Here is a 21,800-nt window from a genome sequence, read left to right on the forward strand (position 1 = left end):
AAAAAATAAATGAGCTATGCATGGTGGCGTGCATTTGTAGTTCCAGCTACTTGGGAGGCTGAGATAGGAGGATCGTTTGAGCCCAGGAGTTTGAGGCTGCAGTGAGCCATGATTGTGCCCCAGTGCACTTCAACCCGGGTGACAGCGATATCCTGTCTCAAAATAAATATAAAATGGTGGTAATTTCTGAAGCAGTTTGGTTAATTTTTTTTTATGGTGGTGGTATGAAGAAAACAAATACTGTAATAAGAGCAATATCTTTCAAACTTTTTGGACAGGTGCTAGATGTGGTGGCTCACACCTGTAATCTCAGCTACTTGGGATGCTGAGGCAGAAGAATCACTTGAGGATAGGAGTTGGAGGTTGCAGTCAGCTATGATCGTGCCACTGCACTCCAGCCTGGGCAATAGAGCAAGACCCCGTCTCTAAATACATATTTTAAAAATAAAAATAAATGTTTTGGATAAAACCCCATATTAATAAGTATTTTACATTATTATCTGGCATAGACATATATAGCATATTATTGTTGAAATACAAAACTATGTATCCGTACTGTATGTGATATAGTGCCATTTTCACTAACTGCTGTACACACAGCAACTCAGATGAAACTCGAGGAAATTCTTCAGAGCAAAAACAGCCAATCTTGAAAACATACATGTAGCAGGATTCCATTTATGTAACATTGGTGAAATAATGTAATTATACAGATGGGAAACAGATTAAAGGTTACCAGGGGTTAGGTTAGGGATGGTGAGGGGGTGGTTCATACAAGGGAGTCCTGTGGTGTTGAAAACCATCTGTCAGCCTGACTGGTGGTTACACAGGGCTATACATGAAGATAAAATTGTGTAGAGTTAGGTACACAAAGGAGTACAGATGTAACTGGGGAAACTGAGTATGTTCTGTAGACTGTACCAATGTCAATTTCTGGGTCCTGATGCTGTGTTGTAGTGTATAAGGTGTTAACATTGGGGGAGGCTGGGGCAAGGGTGCCCAGGACCTCCCTAGACAACCTCCTATGCAACCTCCTGTGAATCTATAATTACTTCAAAATAAAAAGTTGAAAATAAACTGTCGGCCATGACCTACTGAACTGATTTTACAACCTAACGGATGAAACCTACTGTTTTAAAAAGGCACTGCTATCAAGCACCTGTGCTGGATACTTACCTTGGGCGGGGAGGTGGGGAAGGCCTCAGTGTCTGAGCCCAGACCTGGATGAAGAGGCTCAACTCCTATCAGGCAGAGAAAGAGACCCACAAAGGCAGAGGGACCTGACACCCTGTGTTGACCGGAGCGGGTGCTGTGAGTGGTGATCAGGAATCTGGGTATGAGATTCTCTGGGTGGCAGGTAGCCAAAGACCTGACCTGACCTGGTTCTAGAGACCTCTGGCTGCTGTACAGAGAAGGGGTGGGGTGGTGAGATCGGTTGGCCACTGCAATAGAACAGGCAAAAACTGACGATGACGTGGACCTCAGAGGCAGCAGTGGAGGCCACGAAAAGTCGTTCCATTCAGCATTTGTATCAGGTGGGGCCAAAGGACTTAGAATCCTTAGGCAACATTTTTATCCAGGACTGATAAGAGTTTTAAAACGAAGTTTTTTTTTTTTTAAAAAAGCAGTAGTCCCAGCTACTTGGAAGGCTGAGGTAAGAGGATCGCCCAGGCTATGGAAAGGACAGTCTTTTCAACAAATGGTTGATGCCTGGAAACTGGATATCCAAGAGTGAAGTTGGACCCTTACCAAACGTCATATACAAAAGTTAACTCAAAATTGACCGAAATTCTAAGAGCTTAAAATTAAATATAGGGAGTATCTTCACAACGTTGGATTTGGTAGTAGTTTCTTGGATATGACACCAAAGTCATCAACATTAAAAAGAAAAAATAGATAAATTGGACTTCATGAAAATTAAAGGCACTAAATTTCACATCAAAAGACTATTGGCCAGGCATGGTGGCTCACTCCTGTACTCCCAGCACTATTGGAGGACGAGGTGGAAGGATCACTTGAGCCCAGGAGTTCAAGACCAGCCTGGGCAACATAGTAAAACCCTGCCTCCATTCCTTCTAGAAAAAAATTTTTTAAAAAACACACTATCAGGCCAGGCACCGTGGATCATGTCTGTAATCCCAGCATTTCGGGAGGCTGACATAAGGGGATTGCTTGAGGCCAGGAGTTCAAGACCAGCTTGGACAATATAGCAAGACCCCATCTCTACAAATTAAAAAAAAAAAAAAAAAGGTAGCTGGGCGTGGTGGTGTCTGTCTGTAGTCCTAGCTACTCAGGAGGCTGAGGTAGGAGAATTGCTTGAGCCCAGGAGTTTGAGGTTACAGTGAGCTATGATTGCACTACTGCACTCTAGCCTGGGTGACAGAGCAAGACCCTATTTCTTAAAAAAAAAAAAAAAAAAAAGACACATTGGCAGAATAAAAAGGCAATCCACAGAATGGGAGGAAATATTTGCAAATCGTATCTCTAATAAGATTAATAGAATTATAGAGAACTCCTAAAACTCAATGAGAAAAAAAGTTCAAAAATGGGCAAGGGGCGGGGCACTGTGGCTTAGGCCTGTAATCCCAGCACTTTGGGAGGCTGAGGCGGGTGGATCACCTGAGGTCAGCAGTTCGAGACCAGCCTGGCCAACATGGTGAAACCCTGTCTCTACTAAAAATATAAAAATTAGCCAGGTGTGGTGGCATGCACCTGTAATCCCAGCTACCTGGGAGACTGAGGCAGGAGATTTGTTTGAACCCGGGAGGCAGAGGTTGCAGTGAGCCAAGATTACGCCACTGTACTCCAGCCTGAGTAACAACAGGGTGAGACTGTTTCAAAAAAAAAAAAAAAAGGCAAGGACTTGAATAGACATACAAATGGCCAAAAAGCACATAAAAAGATGCTCAACATCACTGACCATTAGGGAAATGCAAGTCAAAACCACAGTGAGATACCACCTCACACCCATTAGGATGGCTACTATTTAAAAAAAAAAAAAAGTGTGGTAAGGATGTAGAAAAATTGGAACCTTGGCTGGGTGTGGTAGCTCACATATGTAATCCCAGCACTTTGGGAGGCCAAGGCGGGCAGATCACCTGAGGTGAGGAATTCAAGACCAGCCTGGCCAACATGGTGAAACCCCATCTTTACTAAAAATACAAAAAAAAAAATTAGCTGGGCGTGGTAGCACACGCCTGTAGTCCCAGCTCGGCAGGCTGAGGCAGGAGAATTGCTTGAACTCGGGAGGTGGTGGTTGCAGTGAGCCAAGATCATGCCACTGCATTCCAGCCGAGGTGACAGAGTGAGACTCTGACTCCAAAAAAAAAAAAAAAAAGAAAAGAAAAGAAAAATTGGAATCCTTGGGCACTATTGGTGGGAATATATAATGTTACAGCAGCCATGGAAAGCCATGTGGCACTTCCTCAAAAAATTAAAAATAGAGTCACCATATGATCCAGCAGTTCCACTTCTGGGTGTATATCTAAAAGAAAGCACACTCTTGAGATACTTGTACTCCTGTGTTCATAGCAGCATTATTCACAATAGTAAAGATAGTAAAATGCGGAAGGTAACCCAAGTGTCCATCAACAGATGGATAAGGAAAATGTGGTGTACACATACAATGGAACACTAATTCAGCCATGAAAAGGAAATTTGACACGTGCTATATATAACACGGATGAACCTTGAGGATTATGCTCAGTGAAATAAGCCAGTTACAAAAAGACAAACACTATGATTCCACTTCTGTGAGGTACTTAAGAATAGTTAACATCACAGAAAAGGTTGAATGGTGGTTGCCAGGGGTTGGGGGAAGAGGGGAACAGGGGATTATGGTTTAATGGATAGAGTTGTTTTGCAATGAAGAGCTCTGGAGATGGACGGATGGTGGTAATGTTGTCTGATGGTATGAATGTCCTCAATACCACTGAGCCATACAGTTAGAAATGATGAAGATAGTAAAGTTTATGTGTATTTTACCACAATTTTTTTTTTTTTTTTTTTTTTTGAGGGGGAGTTTCACTCTTCTTGTCCAGGCTGGAGTGCAGTGGCATGATCTCGGCTCACTACCTCCACTTCCCGGATTCAAGCAATTCTCCTTTCTCAGCCTCCCGAGTAGCTGGGATTACAGGCATGTGCCACTACACCTAGCTAATTTTCTATTTTTAGTAGAGACGGGGTTTCACCATGTTGGTCAGGCTGGTCTCGAACTCCTGACCTCAGATGATCTGCCCACCTAGGCCTCCCAAAGTGCTGGGATTACAGGCGTGAGCCACGGTGCCTGGCCACCACAATTTTTTAAAAAGGGAAAAAAGTGAACCACACGCTAGGAAGACAACCTAACTTCTTATTCCAATGAAATGTTTCCCTGGTTTACCTGCACTAAGGTGGTAAAAAAAACACAAAAATCCTTTCTGAGGTTGTGATCCAAGCCACTGGGGAAAATGGCTCTATTCGTACACTGGGCCTGTACTGTGACAGGCTGAATTGTGTCCCCTACAGTTCCTATGTTGAAGTCCTACCCATACGACCCTCCCACTCCCCCCAACCCCATACTTCAGAATGTGACTGTATTTGGAGGTATTTGGAGGTAGCATCGTTAAAGAGATAATTAAAAGTTATAATGAGGTCATTAGGTGGACCCTATTCCAGTATAACTGGTGTCTATAAAAAATTAGGAAACAGATTGGGACGACCATGTGAGGGAAAAGGCGGCCATCTGCAAGCTAAGGAGAAAGACTCAGAAAACAAGCCTGCTGGTACCTTGATCTCAGGAGTTCTAGCCCCCAGAATTGTGAGAAAATAAATTTCTGTTGTTTAAGCCACCCAGTCTATGGTAATTTGTAATGGCAGCCTGAGCAGACTAACACATTCACATTCTAGACTAAGCACTTGAGACAGAGTCCGCTGCCCCAGCCGGGCCTCACACCGTCTTGGGGGCCACAGCATCTTTATTAACTAGTATGTCCCTGGCCTGCTCCACGCTCTTCTGCCTCCCCCTAACCCCAGCTGAAAACACAAAGGTGGCTCCTCGGTCTTTCCCATCAGGAAGGCCCTGCTTCTCCGCATGCCTTTCCAGCTGGCAACTTCCTTTCCCACCACTCCTCTGTTACTTTGACTCCTGTTAGTATTTTCACTATACCCTTGGGATCTTCTTTTTACACATTTTTGTTTTCCCATTTGAGGGCAGCAGTTGATGTCTTTGTCATCTTCTTCCCATTACCTGGAGAAGGGCAGCATCTGTCACCTCCATCCATCTTAGGTGAATAAACTTTTTTTTTTTTTCTTTGAGATGTAGTCTCGCTCTTTCACCCAGGCTGGAGTGCAGTGGTGTGATCTCGGCTCACTGCAAGCTTCACCTCCCAGGTTCACACCTTTCTCCTGCCTCAGCCTCTTGAGTAGCTGGGACTACAGGCGCCCGCCACCATGCCCAGCTAATTTTTTTTGTATTTTTAGTAGAGATGGGGTTTCACTGTGTTAGCTAGGATGGTCTCGATCTCCTGACCTCATTTCGTGATCTGCCCGCCTTGGCCTCCCAAAGTACCAGGATTATAGGCGTGAGCCACTGAGCCCGGCCTGGTGAATTAATTTTAATTCTGGCTGGGCGTGGTGGCTGACGCCTATAATCCCAGTGCTTTGGGAGGCCAAGGTAGGCGGATCACTTGAGGTCAGGAGTTCGAGACCAGCCTGGCCAACATGGCAAAACTCTGTCTCCTAAAAATACAAAAATTAGCCATGCGTGGTGGCGCACACTTGTAATCCCAGATACTCAGGAGGCTGACACAGGAGAATCGCCTGAACCAGAGAGACAGAGTTTGCAGTGAGCTGAGACTGCGTCACTGCACTCCAGCCTGGGCAACAGAGGGAGACTCTGTCTCAAAAAAAAAAAAAAAAAAAAATTCTAACACAAGACAAAGGAGCATTTTGATTAAACCAGTATTTATTAACAGTATGCCTGCTTCTGTGGAAAGCAGACTTGAACCTTGGTCATTCCTACTCTCAGGGGCAGCATGTTAAGGATAGCAGCCTGCAAGTCTATCTCTTAAACTCCACTTGTGTGTACACCTTGGTGATGTCATTGTACCTGCCTTCAGGGGGCTGGTAGTTAGGAATCGGTGGTGTGTAATGTGGCCCTTCCTTCTCAAAGGGGAACAGGTTAGGATCCCGCTTGATGGCCTCAGCATGGAGTTTCGGGGACTCCAGTCGCAGTTCCTCCAGAGCTTCCTGCTGGGCTTCTAGCATAGCCCTGATGGTGTCCCTCTCCATCTTATGCTCTTGCTGCTTGTACAAAGACCACTTCTTCAGAAGCAGAGCTCTCCTCTCAGTCTCCTCAAAGGTGAGCTCCACCTGAGGCCGCTCTCTGCAAAGAAGCTAAGGGTTACCAACCTCACTGGCATGTAAGTCTGTGACTGCAACTGACACAAGTATTCCCATTGCCAGACAGACAGGACTTAGGAGATAAAACAAGTTTGGGACAAATTAAGAAATGGAATGTTGTATGTGGCTGCAGCTGCAACTGATGCTTGGAACCAAGGTCATTTGCTTTCTGTGAGAAGAACAGATGATCTGAGGAGACTGGTAGCACTTCCTCTGCCCAAGCAAATACTCCCTTGGGTGAGAGATGACTTTAACACCTGCCCTTTTATAGATGGTGCACACTGCTCACAAAACGGCAGCAGGAGCTGTTAACACTGCACACAGTAGAATCCCAACAAATACCAACTAAAGGTATCTGCATGATAAAACAGGAGGCCAAGGGTTTTCTACTGTTAGGATGAGGCAAGGGCTTCAGACTCCAGGCCCAAGGGATCAGAAACAGCCAAGAGTCCTCACGCATGACAGCAACAACATGAACTCCAGAGCAGTGATTAAGCATCTGGATTATTAGACGTCTTAGGTTCTTTCCCACCCAGAGCCATTCGAGAGTACCACCAAAGGATGCTTTCTCCTGCTTCCAAAAGGAGCAAGGACTCATTAGGGCCAAGTCAGCTCAAGCCTACTGACCAATGACTATCACAGGTGTGAACTACAGACACAACTACCTGAAGTTGATATTACACCTTTGTCCTGAGGACTTCATCCCTAGAGAAGGATCCTTACCTTGCTTTATCCAAGAACTTTAGAGGGGTAATAAAATCTTCAATAGGAATTAGCTCTTGAGCAGCCTTTTCCAGTTTTCGGATCTTCCTTTTCAAGCGCTCCTTTGCTTCTTGGTCTTTTTTAGGATCTACCTTCTTCTTCTTTCGAAGAGGTTCTGATCTAATAGATAAAGCAAATATTAAACATTTTCCTCTTTGGTCTCATGAACCTACTGAGAGACAAGATGGTAAGTACCCCATATTGACCTCTCCACTGGGGGAAGGAGCTGTGCATGACTTAACTCATGAGCTCAGCGTGGTGAGGAGGTACTCCACCCCACAGTACTTTTGAGAACTGTGTGGGTGCCATCAATTACAAGAAACAGTACAAAAGCAGCCGGGTGCAGTGGCTCAGGCCTGTAATCCCAGCACTTTGGGAGGCAAAGGCGGGCAGATTGCCCAAGGTCAGGAGTTCGAGACCAGCCTGGCCAACGTGGCGAAACCCTGTCTCTACTAAAAATACAAAAATTAGCCGGGTGTGGTGGTGCGCACCTGTAATCCCAGCTTCTCGGGAAGCTGAGGCAGGAGAATCACTTGAGCCTGGGAGGCAGAGGTTGCAGTGGGACGAGATCGCGCCACTGCGCTCCAGCTTGGGTAACAGAGCGAGACTCTGTCTCAAAAAAAAAAAAAAAAAAAAGTACAAAAGCAACAAGAAGCATCAGGGTATAAAATCAGGGGAAGTGATCCTCTTTACTGCTGGGATTCAGGTGTGCCTTGGGATTACACTCAAAAGTGAAAATACCAAACTGTTAGATTAGAAGCTCATTACTATTAAAATTGATTTGTGGACTGGGTGCGGTGGCTCAGGCCTGTAATCCCAGCACTTTGGGGGGCTGAGGTAGGTGGATCACCTGAGATCAGGAGTTCGAGACCAGCCTGACCAACATGGTGAAACCCAGTCTCTACTAAAAATACAAAAATTAGCTGGGCATGGTGGTGGGCGCCTGTAATCCCAGCTACTTGGGAGGCTGAGGCAGGAGAATTATTAGTTGAACCCAGGAGGCAAAGGCTGCAGTGATCCGAGGTCACACCACTGCACTCCAGCCTGGGTGACACAGTGAGACTCCATCTCAAAAAAAAAAAAGAAAAATCAAATCCTTTACCATCAAGATTGACTGAATCAAGTATCTACAAAGAGTCGAGAGTGCCAGATGGAAATACCTTTAATACTTGCATCTTCTCCACACTCTCCAGGGCCTCAGAATGGGCAGGGAAGAGGAAGGCTCATGGACAAACAGAAACTTAAGCTGTGTCCTTTAAAACACACAGGAATCCCTTCAAGGAGAATACTTAAACTGCTCAAATTTTAAAAATTACAAACATCAATCTATGGTTTGGAAAATGTTGGAAAAACAGAAAAGCATCGGCCTAAATTTAACTGAGAAACTTTGTAGGCTGTTCATTTTGCAAACCACACATCCAGGATTCTTGCTTTGTTCTCTCACATCGACTGACACCTATACCCCCAGAGGTCAGGCCCTCGGTTGAGTTTTACCTCATGGGAATGAGTTCCCAGAAAGACAACAATGACGCTCGCTGGTGAGTCTCTCTAATCTGCGTCTGCCAAGTTCCCAGAAGCCTGAAAGATACAAGAGTATGTATAAATATCTGCTTCTCGAGGCCAGGCGCGGTTGCTCACGTCTGTAATCCCAGCACTTTGGGAGGCTGAGGCGGGTGGATCGCGAGGTCAGGAGTTCAAGACCAGCCTGGCCAACATGGTGAAACCCCCGTCTCTACTAAAAATACAAAAATTAGCCGGGCGTGGTGTTGGGCGCCTGTAATCCGAGCTACTCTGGAGGCCGGGGCAGAACTGCTTGAACCCGGGAGGCAGAGGTTGCAGTAAGCCGAAATCGCGGCACTGCACTCCAGCCTGGGCGACAGAGCGAGACTCTGTCTCAAATAAATAAATAAATATCTGATTCTCTCCCACTTCACAGAAAAATAAAAAATTACAATGCTCCCGAACCCGGGGCACTTCTAACTACTTGATGTGACAGCAAGGTCAACGTGGGAGACTTTGCAAAATCTTTCGTTCACACCACAGAAGACTTGAGCAGGACCCCTGCTCGCCAGGGTGCTCAGATTTTCATGCATAAGAGTCACGATCAGATGGCTCATCCCTGAGCTATTCGTGGACTGGGAGGCGAGCAGGGAGGACAGGCGAGTCCTGGCGGACAGGCGCGAAGACCCCGTACGCGCCCTGGGCACTCCGCTATCCCGCCAGGGTCCACACTCACCCGCTAGTCGAGCGCAGGGATAGCGAGATACCTCGCAGCACGGAGGCCGTCATGGCTACCCTCGCCGCTTCCGGGCGTGCGCCCCTCCGCAGTCCGGCCCGCGGTGCCCCCTGCTGAGGTCCGGCCGACCGGCCGCCCAGCGCTCAGGCGTTCCGGCTGCGGGGGCTGGGAAGCGCCTGTCCCCGCCCCCGACGCAGCCCCGCCTCGGGCGTCAGCTGCGCACACAAGCGCCTTGCGCTTCACGCGGCTCGGGGTCCTCCCTTCCGTCCCCGCCCTGGGCTGCGAGCGCGCCTCTGCAGCGGGCACAGTCCCGCCAGCCAGGTCGTAGCCGGTTGGTCGGTCTGCGCCCTCGCGCGGGCCTCGGCCCCGCAGTGCAGCCGGAGCGGCCGAGGGGGCGTCCCTCTGCTCCTCCGAGTCCAAATGTTCATGTCTAGGCAAACGGCCCCGATCTAATAAACGCGTCCGCCCCAGCCTCCCCCACCAGGGTTGGCTCGTCCCCCGCATTTGTTCGAGTCCGAAGTCCGGATCGCATTCCGGCGCCGGCGCGGAGCCCGGCGCTCGCAAGATGCCCAATAGCGCGTGTTGATGAATGACGGAAGCTAGTTAATAAGTCGGACTCAGACTGGCGAGGCAGAGCTGGTGACGGGCGGTCCACGCCACCTGCGCCCCGCCTGCCTCTGCGGGCGGCCCGGGTTGCAACTCCAGGCCCCGCTCGCTGTCCGCCGTCCAGGCGAACCGCCCCTTCTGGGGCGCCCGCGCCCAGGCCCGACCCGAAGCCCCTGCCAGCGGAGGAGCCGGGGCGGCCCAGTCCGCGTGGGGAGCGGTTTCCCGCCGGGGCGATTTGGCAGGTGCGCGCCGTGACTTCCGGCGTTGCCCGGGAGCCGCCTGAGGAGGAGCGGCGCAGGGGATGCGGCTGTGGTGGCGGCGGCGGCGGCCGAGCGCGGGTGGCGGCTGTGGCGGCGGAGGGGGGCGCGGGCCGGCGATGGCGCGGCGGCCCTGAGGGCGCGGGGCGGGCGGCGGCCGGAGGGCGGGCGGCGCGGGAGGAAGCGGCGGCGGTGGCTCCATGGCCCGGGCGCGCTGAGGGACCCGGCGCTTGCCTCAGCCCGGCGGCGGCGGCGGCCGAACAATGAAGCTCCTGAAGCCGACCTGGGTCAACCACAATGGTGAGTGCGCGCAGGGTCGCGGGAGGCCGAGCCCGGAGTCGGGTCGGGGTCTGGAGTCGAGTCGGGGCGCGCGCAAGTCCTGCCTGTCTCGCCCCTGACGCCCACCCGGTGCCCAAGCCAAGAAGCCGCCGGGAGCGGACTTTGTCCTCAGCGCGGAGAGGCCGGTGAGCCCCAGCACGTGCTCCGGGTTGACCGCAGCGAGGGCCATCTTCGCCCTTGGCCCTTGCTCTGAGTCTTCCGCTGCCCACCTGTGGTCCTTGGAGGGGCCGCGGCCTGGCTCCCAGGAGCGGGCCTTGATGCCAGCCAGTGCCTTCCACTGGTCTGCATCGCCCGAAAAGTGCTCAGACGGTCCTGAAGGTGAAACCGGGATGAAATCTCCTTGTGGCCTTTCAGTGGCAGGATGAAGATCCGAAATCTGCAAGAGGGACTGTTACTGCTCCTCTGGATCTGGTGACAGTGCCCCCATTTGGGGAATTGTGGTCCCTGAATAAGAGGGTTTGGGGGCCCAGGGCCCCCGTAAAGGATCCACGATTAATGCTGAGCTGGGACATCAGGGTGAACTAGGGTTGGGCAGATAGGGCACAGGTGTGTTCTAGGAGAGGGGCTTCCTTAGCTCTGTGGTAGTGGCCCCAAAGCACACCCTTGGGGAACGGACTCATCCACCCCGTATCTTGACTCTGATAGAGAGAGGCTAGTGGTAATCAGTTTCGTCATAGTTCTGCCTTGTTGGCAGAACTGCTGCAGGAGTTGGTGTTTGCTCCCCGGGGAGATGAAAAAAGCGCGCCTCCCCCTCCCCCACCCCACTCTGCTGACAGCACTGTAGCACAGAAATTAACCCAAGGAGACTCCTCCAACCCAGGGAGACTCCTCCAGCCCAGGGCCTGATTCTGGCCTGTCTTGACTGTTGACAGGCAAAGGGTCACCCTGATGCTGTCTTGTTCCTATTTCTACTTTTTAATGCGACTAGAGGGTGCTACCGTTTTCTTTAAGAGCGAGAATAGATATTTTAACATGTGGCTTTTTCGTTTTGAATTTGGTCCCAGGATGCTCTCTACTACCACAACTAAACTGAACTGATAATGTGTGTGTTCTCCTGCCACCTCTCTCTCCTTCCATCTTGTGTGACATCTTTCCCATTTTTCAGGGACTAGGTGAGGTCACGTGTTTCTTTTGAAACTGTTCATCCTGAGTTACCCCGGTAGATATGCTGTATCACTGTGTGTTTTGCCTTGCATGGAAGGTGTGAGGGTACTTTCCATATGCTTCCAGGGTAGGGACTGCCTCAATCCCTTCTGTATCCCCTGCTGCATTGAGCAACCTCTTCCACATGATGGGTATGTGATAAATATTGGCTAAAACAGGTAAGAAAGCTGAGGTTTTCATAATTTATCAAGATGAAGTTGGGTTTACTATGCATGAAAGCAGAAGCCTTGAGTTTTAGTTTCATTTCTCCTGTTGATCTCCAAGAGCATTTCCTGATGTATACTGTGCAGATCTTTCCCTGGAGAACTGGACAAATATTGTAATTATGAATTATGATACTTGTGATTAGGAAAGGAAAAGTGTTATTATGAACTAGTTTACTGTGTGAAGGTCTGATGGAATTTTTATTTTAAAATGCTTTACCTAAATCTGTTTTTGTCAATAGCCTACCCTTCTCCAGCCTCTCTTCTACTGTCATATAACTTGTTCCTTTTTGATAAGCTCTTTTGTAGGCCAAAAGTTTTATGCTATGTAAACGTAAGTAAGTCAAGATGCTTAAGTGATGAACTAGGTACAAATGAATAAGAGACTATACCCAGATCAGCAGCCAAGTGCATCAGCCTGGCGGAGCAAACACAACAGTGGCCCTTATTGCTGAGGGCCTCTCTACAGCCCTAGAATGGAGCATGATAATATCTACTCTAACCACTTCATAGTATGCTTGTGATACTCTGTTGGGAGTGTAGATATAAAAATGCTCCCCAAACTGTAAAGTGCTTTAGAAATCTGAGATAATAAGTAATAATAAAAAGAGGCTGGGCACAGTGGTGCACGCCTGTAATCCCAGCACTTTGGGAGGCTGAGGTGGGCGGATCACGAGGTCAAGAGATCGAGACCATCCTGGCCAACATGGTGAAACCCCGTCTCTACTAAAAATACGAAAATTAGCTGGGTGTGGCGGCGCGCACCTGTAGTCCCAGCTACTCGGGAGGCTGAGGCAGGAGAATCACTTGAACCCCGGAAGTAGAGGTTGCAGTGAGCCGAGATCACGCCACTGCACTCCAGCCTGGTGACAGTGAGACTCCATGTCAAAAAAAAAATGGCAACTGTGGCAGGTGGGATTTAACTTCTTTTAAACTTGTTCTTTGTCAAATTTCCTTTCTTTTAAAATCTCATGGAATGTTCAGAAGGACTGTCAAGAAGTAAATTACCACTGCCCTGGAGGAAATGATGCTGGTCTGAATCACTACCGAGCAGGCCTTTAAATACTATAGGAGTATTGGTGGCTGCTGGGAGCAGAGGCTGCTCAGCCAGAAGCCTGAGGGGTGGGTAGTGGCCAGTAAAATTGTGCTTGCTTTTGGAAAGCACATCATTGCACTTTCTGGCTTCCTTATTCTGTATTCATGTCTCCAATTTTGTGAAGCACAAACATAACTTTTTTTTTTTTTTAATAGAAATGGGATCTTGCAATGTTGCCCAGGCTAGACTCAAATACCTGGGCTCAAGGGATCTTCCTGCCTCAGCATCCTGAGTAGCTGGGACTACAGGCGTGAGCCACTGCACCTAGCATGAACATACTTTTTCTGTTTTTCAAGAGTCTAAAGGGGGAAGTAGCAGAGAGCTCAGCATTTTTCTCTGGTGTGGCAGGGGATCCATTCAAAGTGGAGAGGGTAGCTAGAACAGGAGAAGAAGTATTTATTGAAGTGTAGGTATACTTTGGTCTTCATTTTCTTGGCTGATAATAGAGACACCTCTAAGGTAGGGTTTCCCAACTTCAGCAGGTAGACATTTTGGGCCATAAAATTGTGTGATTGTCATCTATGTTATAGAATGTTTCTAGTATCCTTGGCCTCTACCCACCAGATGCCAGTAGCACTTCACAAACACCTTCTTAGAGAGTAGCACTTCACAAACACCTTCTTAGAACTTAAAGTTTCTAGTTCACAAACTTCTTGATGAATAGAAGTTGTATCAACCAGAAATATCTCCAGTCATTGCCAATGTCCATTGGTAGCCAAAATCACCCCCAATTGAGAAGCACTTGTCTAAGGTTATCAATAAGTTAATCTTGAAGTTGTCATGTTGCAGTGAAATGAGCCTTGAATGTGGAATCAGACTGGGTTCAAAACTGCATCATTTACTAGTTGTAAATTCTTGGACTTATAACTCTACTTCTGGGCCTTGGTAAAATAAGACTTACCTCTTCCATTTTATCCTGTGACCAAATATAAAAGATTGTTAAATTTAGATATATAATAATAGCTATCATTTATATAGAAGTTGTGTGTCAGGTATTGTTCATACATACACATTTTACTTTGTGTTCTTGGATATAGTATTCTCTATATATTTTATTTTAGAATTGACCAAAATAAGCTTTATTTCTAAGTTAGGTTAAGGTCAGAAAGTAAAAACAACTAGGTTTCTGGTTTTAAAGTTTGTAGAAATATGGAGTTTGTATGTTTAGAAAATCTCGTTGAGATTCATGGCTCTTCCCAACTCTGGGCCTTTGCTCCTGAGTTTTTTCTGGAATTCTCATGCCCGGGCAGACAGTGCTCATGCTCAGCTCTTTGGCGAAGCCAGTTCTAACCAAGAGGGCCAGGACTGAAAGAGCTCTTGTCCACCTTTGGCCTTTGATTCACACTTTGATGGCAGTGTTATGAAAAGGGATTTGGGAGATTTTCAAGAATAGGGTCATTTGCTGGTAATCACATGGCCTTCTGGTGTGTGTTTTCTCATGTCCTGCGATTGGATTATTTTTACCCCTACCGTGTGTCATTCTGAAAAGGATTTGAAGCTGTCCTACTGAGACATCAGCATGAAAATTAAATAATTCAGCTTGAAGGGAAAATATAGGCAGAAGCATATAATGATAAAGTCAGGAGTGGGTGGGTAAGGTCCAGCCTGCTGCCGGAGGGCACTGCAGACCTATGTCTGAGAACTGGCAGGGAAAGGATCCTAATGGTGAGGTTATATGATTGCAGTGGTTGAGAGATAAACTTGGCAGTTGCTTTAGATCAGTGGTTCTACAGGGCAATGTCTAGAGACATTTGTGGTTGTCACAACAGGGTTGGGCAGGGTAAGTGCTACTGGCATCAAGTGGGTAGGGGACAAATCTGTTAAACATCGTATAGCATGCAGGACAGCCCACACATGGAGAATTATCTAGCCCCAAATATCAATAGTGCTAAGGGTGAGAAACCCCACTCTGAATAAGTTATTTGCCTTTTGGTGTATTTGTCTTATAGTTCCGACTAGACTGTAAGTTTCTTGAGGACAAGAATTTTGTCTTCTGTTTTTGGAATCAGATATCCTGCTCTGGAGTCTCTGTGCCCTGCTGCTTACTAAATATGTGACATAAAAAGTTTTTCCATCTCTTTTCCTAATCTGTTCATGAAGTCAATAATTCTTGCCTCACCTGCTCCATATGGTAGCTCAGAAAATGCAAATTCTCTCAGCAATTTCTCTCCTGACTTATGCCTGAAGACAGTAGGTTGATTTAGGAAAATAACCGGAGTACATCTGAAGAGTCAGAAGAAAACTAGGTGATATTTTGCTGTGGATTTTTCACTAATTTATGCAACAAACATTGAACCTTTCTGGTAAGAGTTCTGTGGGGATCAGAGGTAAATAAGGCTCTCTCTCTGAACGGAAAGCTGTGTGGAAGATAGATGAGAGAGACTGACATACAAACCATATTCTAGAATGCGGGGCAGGGGAAACAGGAGCTAGAGTAATAAGCGTGATAGCCCAAGGAGGAAGGGCACTTCACCAGCAGAGTCGGGTTTGTGGATGTGTCCTTGGACTGAACCTTGACGTGACTAGAATTGTGATGGCAGAGAAGGCGCTACAGCACATGAGACCATCAGGAGAAAAGGCCCAGAGGGTGAAAGCATTTAGGAAAAGACATAGAACATGTTAGGAGGGAGGCTAAACAGGGCAAGAGGGAGAATGGGGCTGGGAGGCAGAGCCTTGCCAGCAGCTTGAGCTTCCTTCTTGGGGTTAGGGGAGAGAGGAGAGCATTGAGGCTTCTGAGGAAGCTGGATAAAACACCCAACCTGTGTCTTAGGCAGGCCCTAGAGGAGTTAGGAGTTTCCAGTCTTGATGAGATGCTCAGGGAGACAGGGAGGTCACAGGTGGTGGAGGTGAGAAATAGAGAGGCACTAAAGACAGGGTAGAGGTAGAATTAATGGGACTTGGCCATATAGGCAGGTGACTGTAGATTTGGGCCACTCTGAATTTATTTATTTACTTATATATTTTATTTATTTATTTTGAGAAAGAGTCTCGCTCTGTCACCCAGGCTGGAGTGCAGTGGCATGATCTCAGCTCACTGCAACCTCCACCTCCCGCGTTCAAGTGATTCTCCTACCTCAGCCTCCTGAGTAGCTGGGATTACAGGCACATGCCACCATGCCTGGCTAATTTTTGTATTTTTAGTATTTGGTATTTATTATTTTTGTATTTTTAATACACATTTTCGCCACGTTGGCCTGGCTGCTCTCGAACTCCTGATCTCAGGTGATCCACCCGCCTCGGCCTCCCAAAGTGCTAGTATTACAGTTGTGAGCCACCGCGCCCAGCCACTCTCTGAATTTATTTCTTTAATATGCTGCAGAAAGATTATGGATGAAGGCCAGGAAATGGGATTTTCTTACACATTTGTTTTACTCTAAGAAGTGGTTGAAAAGTTATTTTCACTTTATGAGCAGAATCATAGTTACACAGCTGGGAGGGACTTCTGAGGAGCGTCTGGCCTTGACCACTGAAGCCAAGGAGGAGACCTGCTTCCACTGTGCTGATCTTGGGTCCTGTCGGTGACCAGGAAGAGGATGCTCTGTGTCTGGCTTGACCTCTCTCTTTCCCCAGAGGTTGCTAGCATGTTCTGTTCATCTGGGGTGTTTGCCTATGGACTGCAGAAGTGTCTAGCACATGACCAGAGGTATGGAATGAGCCCTGGGGACCAAAAATTTATGCAAAGCACATTTTATCATCCTGCCAGAGTCAGCAACAACACCTAGAAGTGAGTGGGATTGTGAATAGTGTGCATATTGTCAAATAGCACAAAGGGAGTGTTGCAAATATTGTAGGGTTGCCTGCCTTGTTCCTTGTTAGCAGAACCCCAATTTTTTTGGCCTGCCTTCTGCAGGCCAAGCTGCTGATAGCCCTAAGCTAGTGTGTGGGTAAATGCCAAGGATTTGTTGAGGAACAGCCATGTGATGCCATTTTGGCCCTTGAGACTAGGAGGGGACGTCTGCTGGGACCTCTTAGGGAATTAAATAAGAGGAGATGCTTGAAAGGCTAGTCTCTTCTGCTGGACTTTACTAGGTCTGCGTGTAAAAGTTAGCTTGGAACAGGGCCGACACTGATGACAGGAGAGGAAGATGGAGGGACATGTCTCTTTAAGTTGCTAAATTAATGCACCCTGAAGCTGACCTATCTCAGGACTTGTTACATACGATAGAAGATTACCCTTGAAATTCTCTGTGACTTGCAGCATTACAGTTCGCAGATGGAAACTGAGGCTGAGTGAGATGAGGTGACCCCCTGGCACCAAGATTCCACTAGATGTGATGGAGATGTGTTGAGAGTCACACTTAGACTCCAGCCCAAGCCCAGACTTACTCTTTCTAATTTGCTAAGCACTGGTCTCTGTGCTGAGGCTGGCCACTCTGTCCTGGAGAGCTTCAGGCCCATTTCCTCCTCAGAAGGACAGCTTTCAGAAACCACGTGGTATGGCATGGGACCAGGAGTCTGGTCCCTGGAGCTTGTCCTCTGACTGCTTCTGTAGCCATTCTGAGTGCCTTGGGGCTTCTAACCTGGTAGGTTTCTCTTGAAGTGTGCTTGGTGAGCCTTCTCTGGCATTTGGTTTTCAGGAGTTCTCTGGTTGTGGGGTATCAAGACTGTTTTCAGTGAGAAGCAGAACGGAGAGGTCTGTGCCCCAGCCTTGGACTTTGGGTCTTCCCCATTGGCCACCATTGGTCCAACTAGGTCACGTGCCCTCTCTTGCATCAATCATCGTTGCCTACTGGCTTACATAACTGGCAGAGTGGATATCTGAATAAAACTGGAGTTCTATTAGACACCTCCCCGGGGGAACATATGCTCCTGGAAAACAGACTTTGTCTTTGCTTATGCCCTTTTCCTAGGGCCAGGAATGGTACTTGGTACACACCATAGTAGTCACTCAGTAAATGTTGAAGGAGTGCTGAGTGCTGGAAGTTGGTGATGGAAAGTGGCTGATGGATGGGCAGCTAACAGTGTCTGTTGTCCTTGGCTGGTAGAGTTGATGTACTGCAAACAAACTTCTTGTTCATCCTGGCTGGCTGTTTCTGGTGGAATCTGCTGGCAATTCCAATGATGAGGGGAAACACTCTGCCCAAGCCTTACCCAAGGAGTTCATTTACATGATTCTGTCTTCTAGAGCCTTCCATTTTAGGAAAGGAAGTGGATGAAACAGATAGCAAATGGTTTTAAAACACTCCTGGCAAAAAGAAAACCCATTTAGATTAACATTTGTTGCTCCTAAAAGCATTATCTGCCTCGATGCATTAACAAACCTAGGGTAGGCCAATTCCCTGGGAGGCTACCCTGGCAAAAGCCACTGTGGTGAAGACCAGACAGAAAGGACAGCAGGCCTTATTTAAGGTCCAGGGATAGACCTTTGTTGGAGCAGACTCCGGGTCTGCTGCATCCTCTAACAGAAGGTCTCACATGGAAAAAACACTTGATAAATTCACTGCTGTTTTAAGAGCTGAAAATGTGTGTGTGTGTCTGTGTGTGTGTGTGTGTGTGTGTATGCCTGTGTGTGAGTCAGTGTGTGTATGTTTTCAGCTCTTAAAACAGCAGTGAACCAAGCAGCATGCCAGGCTCTTGAGGAGCAGCCTGTTACGCATCCTGGCCAGTGAGACTGGGAGGGGATCTGCTGGGGGTTTCCTGTGTAAGTGGAAAAGAGGAGATGTGGGAGGGGAGCTTCCTGGTGAGACACATAGCAGAATCACAAACAAGATCCTGTGCATTGGAGAAACAGCAGACTTAGAGATGAGGAATGCTGAGGCAGAGTGGGCGGATAGATGGGTTTAAGTGGGACACTTTGGCAAAGCCTGAGTGAAAAGGTAGCATTTGAGCAAAGACCTTGTTGCAGGAGTCAAATTCTGAGCTGCAGATTTTTGCATGCAGGATTACTGGGGAGGGCTCTTGGGATCCACACCATTGAAGGAGTAAAGGAAGCAGGACCAGAGAGAGGGAGAAGGCAAGCTGTGATGTAAGCACAGAGAAAGCCGCAGCCAGCCCTGCTGGGAATTCTGGAGCTGGGGAAGCCCTTCAGAGTTGTCCTGGATTGGGGTGGGAGACCAAGGCCCTTTACTCCCGTGTCCACAGCCTGGATATAGGCTCTTTTGGAAAGGAGACCTGACCCTGCCAAAAGAGTTCTTCCACTGAGGGTAGGTCTGACCTGGGGAAAGACTACAGGCAGCTGTTGGGGCTGCCAACACTCCACAGATAGCTGTGGGAGTGTGCTTTAGTCCCTGGAAGGTAGGAACCTGGGCATGATACCACAGCATTCACTGCAGGCCTGATGGAGATGAGGAAGGTGCCATTTGAGGGAAGAGCATTCCAGGCAGAAAGAAGAGCTGGAACTTGCCTGGAGGGTTTGAGCAGTAGCACAGATGTCATTGTGGTTGGAGCAAGGCAAGGGCTGTGAGAGAGGAGGCCAGAGAGTGAACAGCAGACTGATTGGGAGAGCCTAGTAGGCTACTAGAAGGCCTTGATTCTCACTGCAAGGGGAGCAGAGGACTACTGTGATCTGACGTGGGTTTTAGAGCTCTTTCTGACTGCTACATGGAGACTAGATTGGTTGTGGGGGACCAGAGGGAGGGAGGAGCCAGGAGACCAGTTATAATGCCAACTATTGGTAGTAATCCAAGCAAGAGATGGTCTGGATCAGGATGGTGATGGCTGTGATGGCGAGAAATGGTTGGAGCTGGTGGAGGAGAGTCTGTGTGTGTGTGTGTGATTATGTAATACGTTACATGTATATATGTGTTTATATGTATATGTTATATATAACACATTCTTTTCAGATATAAATAAAATGTCCAGACCTTAAATGTATAATGTGTTGACTTTTGACAAGTTACTGTACTTTGTAACCTGTTCCCTGATAAAGATAAGGAACATTTGCATCTCTTCAGAAAGTTTGGGTTATGGGTATGTTGGGAAGGTAGGGTCAAATATGGGGTATGAGATAGAACAGGCTGGACATGGTGGCTCACACCTGTAATCCCAGCACTTTGGGAGGCTGAGGCAGGCGGATCACTTGAGGTTAGGAGTTCAAGACCAGCCTGGCCAACATAGCAAAAATGCGTCTCTACTAAAAATACAAAAATTAGCCAGGTGTGGTGGCATGTACTTGAAGTCCCAGCAACTCGGGAGGCTGAGGCAGGAGAATTGCTTGAAACCCAGAGGGGGAGGTTGCAGTGAGCTGAGGTCGCATCACTGCAGTCCAGCCTGGGTAACAGAGCAAGACTCCATCTCATACACTCACACACACACAAAAGAGATAAGAGAGAACAGAAGGATGAGTTCCAGTCTAAGGGCAGAGTTGCTATCTACTGAGCTTAGTAAGACTGTGAAAGAAGTTAGGAAAAATTAGAAAATGCACAAAGGAAAACACATTGTTAAAACTTTTAATGTGGTCTTTCAAACCATTTGGAAAAAAACAACTGGGTGATTTTGTGATTTTAGAAGACACATTTAGTGTATGCACATTATACAAGTGTCGGAATTTTTTTAAGACTTTAGCCAAATCCCCATCGGTCACCATAGCAAATCAATGTCTTCGGTGTGTAGCTTCCCTTACAGACCTTGCATTGTACAGATAACTGGCATAGCTAAAATGTTGCTGTGCATTTTTTTTTTTTTGAGACGGAGTTTTGCTTTTGTTGCCCAGGCTGGAGTGCAATGGTGCGACCTCGGCTCACTGCAATCTCTGCCTCCAGGGTTCAAGCGATTCTCCTGCCTCAGCCTTCCAATTAGCTGGGATTACAGGCACGTGCCACCACACTCAACTAATTTTTTGTATTTTTAGTAGAGATGGGGTTTCACCATGTTGGCCAGGCTGGTTTTGAACTCCTGACCTCAGGTGATCCACCTGCCTCGACCTCCTAAAGTGCTGGGATTACAGGCGTGAGCCACTGCGCCCAGCCTGCTGTGCATTTTTCACTTAAATAGTATTGTAGGTTTGTTGTCTTCTTAATTGTGGTTATTGTTGAGCTAGCAGATTTTTCCCCCTATGGAAATGTAGCTTTTAATTTTCTAATGGAAGTAGGTGGAAGGGACTAGATTTATAGGAGTACATTTTGCAGATAACTTTTTGTTGTTAAATTTAAGAGATTTAAGTGCAGTTTTGTTACATGGATATATTGCTTAGTGATGAAGTCTGGGCTTTTAGTGCAACCATCACCTGAATAATATACATTGTACCCTTGCAGATAACTTTTTTTTTTTTAAAAGACAAGGTCTTACTTTGTCGCTCAGAGTGGAGTACAGTGGCATGACCATAGTTCACTGCAGCCTTGAGCTCCTGGGCTCGAGCAATCCTCCTGTGCAGATACTTTTTAGGGAATACCTCTGTTCTGCAAAATGAGAGGGGAAAGAAGTATTAAGAAACAGAAATGCCTTTTATCAAAACTTTTTTGTTTTTTGGGGTTTTGTTTGTTTGTTTTTTGTTTTGTTTTGGTTTTTTTTTTTTTTTTTTTTGAGACAGTTTCTTTTTGTTGCCCAGGCTGGAGTGCGGTGGCGTGATCACGGCTCACTGCAGCTTCGACCTCCCGGGCTCAATAGATCCTCCCACCTCAGCCTCCTGAGTAGCTGAGACTACAGGCTTGCACCACCACTACTGGGTAATTTTTGTTTTTTGTTTTTAATTTGTAGAGATGGGGTTCACCATGTTGCCTAAGGTGGTCTCGAATTCCTCAGAGCAAGTGATCTGCCTTCCTTGGCCTCCCAAAGTGCTGGGATTACGGGAGTGAGCCACTGCACTCAATCTCAGAACT

At 47.4% G+C, this 21,800-nt stretch overlaps 2 protein-coding genes across 6 annotated transcripts in view; one reads left to right on the forward strand and one right to left on the reverse strand.

Annotated features, from left to right (window-relative positions):
- Positions 1–5,926: 5,926 nt before the first annotated feature.
- MRPL40 (mitochondrial ribosomal protein L40) lies at positions 5,927–9,611 on the reverse strand. The gene is made up of 4 exons (XM_002830845.4): positions 9,380–9,611; positions 8,638–8,721; positions 7,105–7,263; positions 5,927–6,364 (listed from the first exon to the last, which is right to left on the reverse strand). The coding sequence occupies exons 1-4, from the start codon at positions 9,430–9,432 to the stop codon at positions 6,040–6,042; spliced, it is 621 nt and encodes a 206-aa protein (XP_002830891.2). The 5' UTR covers positions 9,433–9,611; the 3' UTR covers positions 5,927–6,039.
- Positions 9,612–10,106: 495 nt separating this feature from the next.
- Positions 10,107–21,800, forward strand: part of LOC100450459 (protein HIRA) — a 107,373-nt gene continuing 95,679 nt past the window's right edge. For 2 of the 5 annotated variants that reach the window (XM_063722766.1, XM_054543097.1), the window contains exon 1: positions 10,107–10,227. Coding sequence is in view for 2 of the 5 variants with exons in the window: in XM_002830843.6 (XP_002830889.1) it covers positions 10,506–10,542 (37 nt within the window). In the remaining 3 variants the exon portion in view is untranslated. Of the gene's footprint in view, positions 10,228–10,407; positions 10,543–21,530; positions 21,648–21,800 lie in introns of those variants that run through there. The other 3 variants (XM_002830843.6, XM_054543092.2, XM_054543093.2) reach the window with 2 other exon arrangements.

This window comes from Pongo abelii, chromosome 23 (assembly GCF_028885655.2).
Source record: "Pongo abelii isolate AG06213 chromosome 23, NHGRI_mPonAbe1-v2.0_pri, whole genome shotgun sequence".
NCBI classification, from domain to species: Eukaryota; Metazoa; Chordata; class Mammalia; order Primates; family Hominidae; genus Pongo; species Pongo abelii.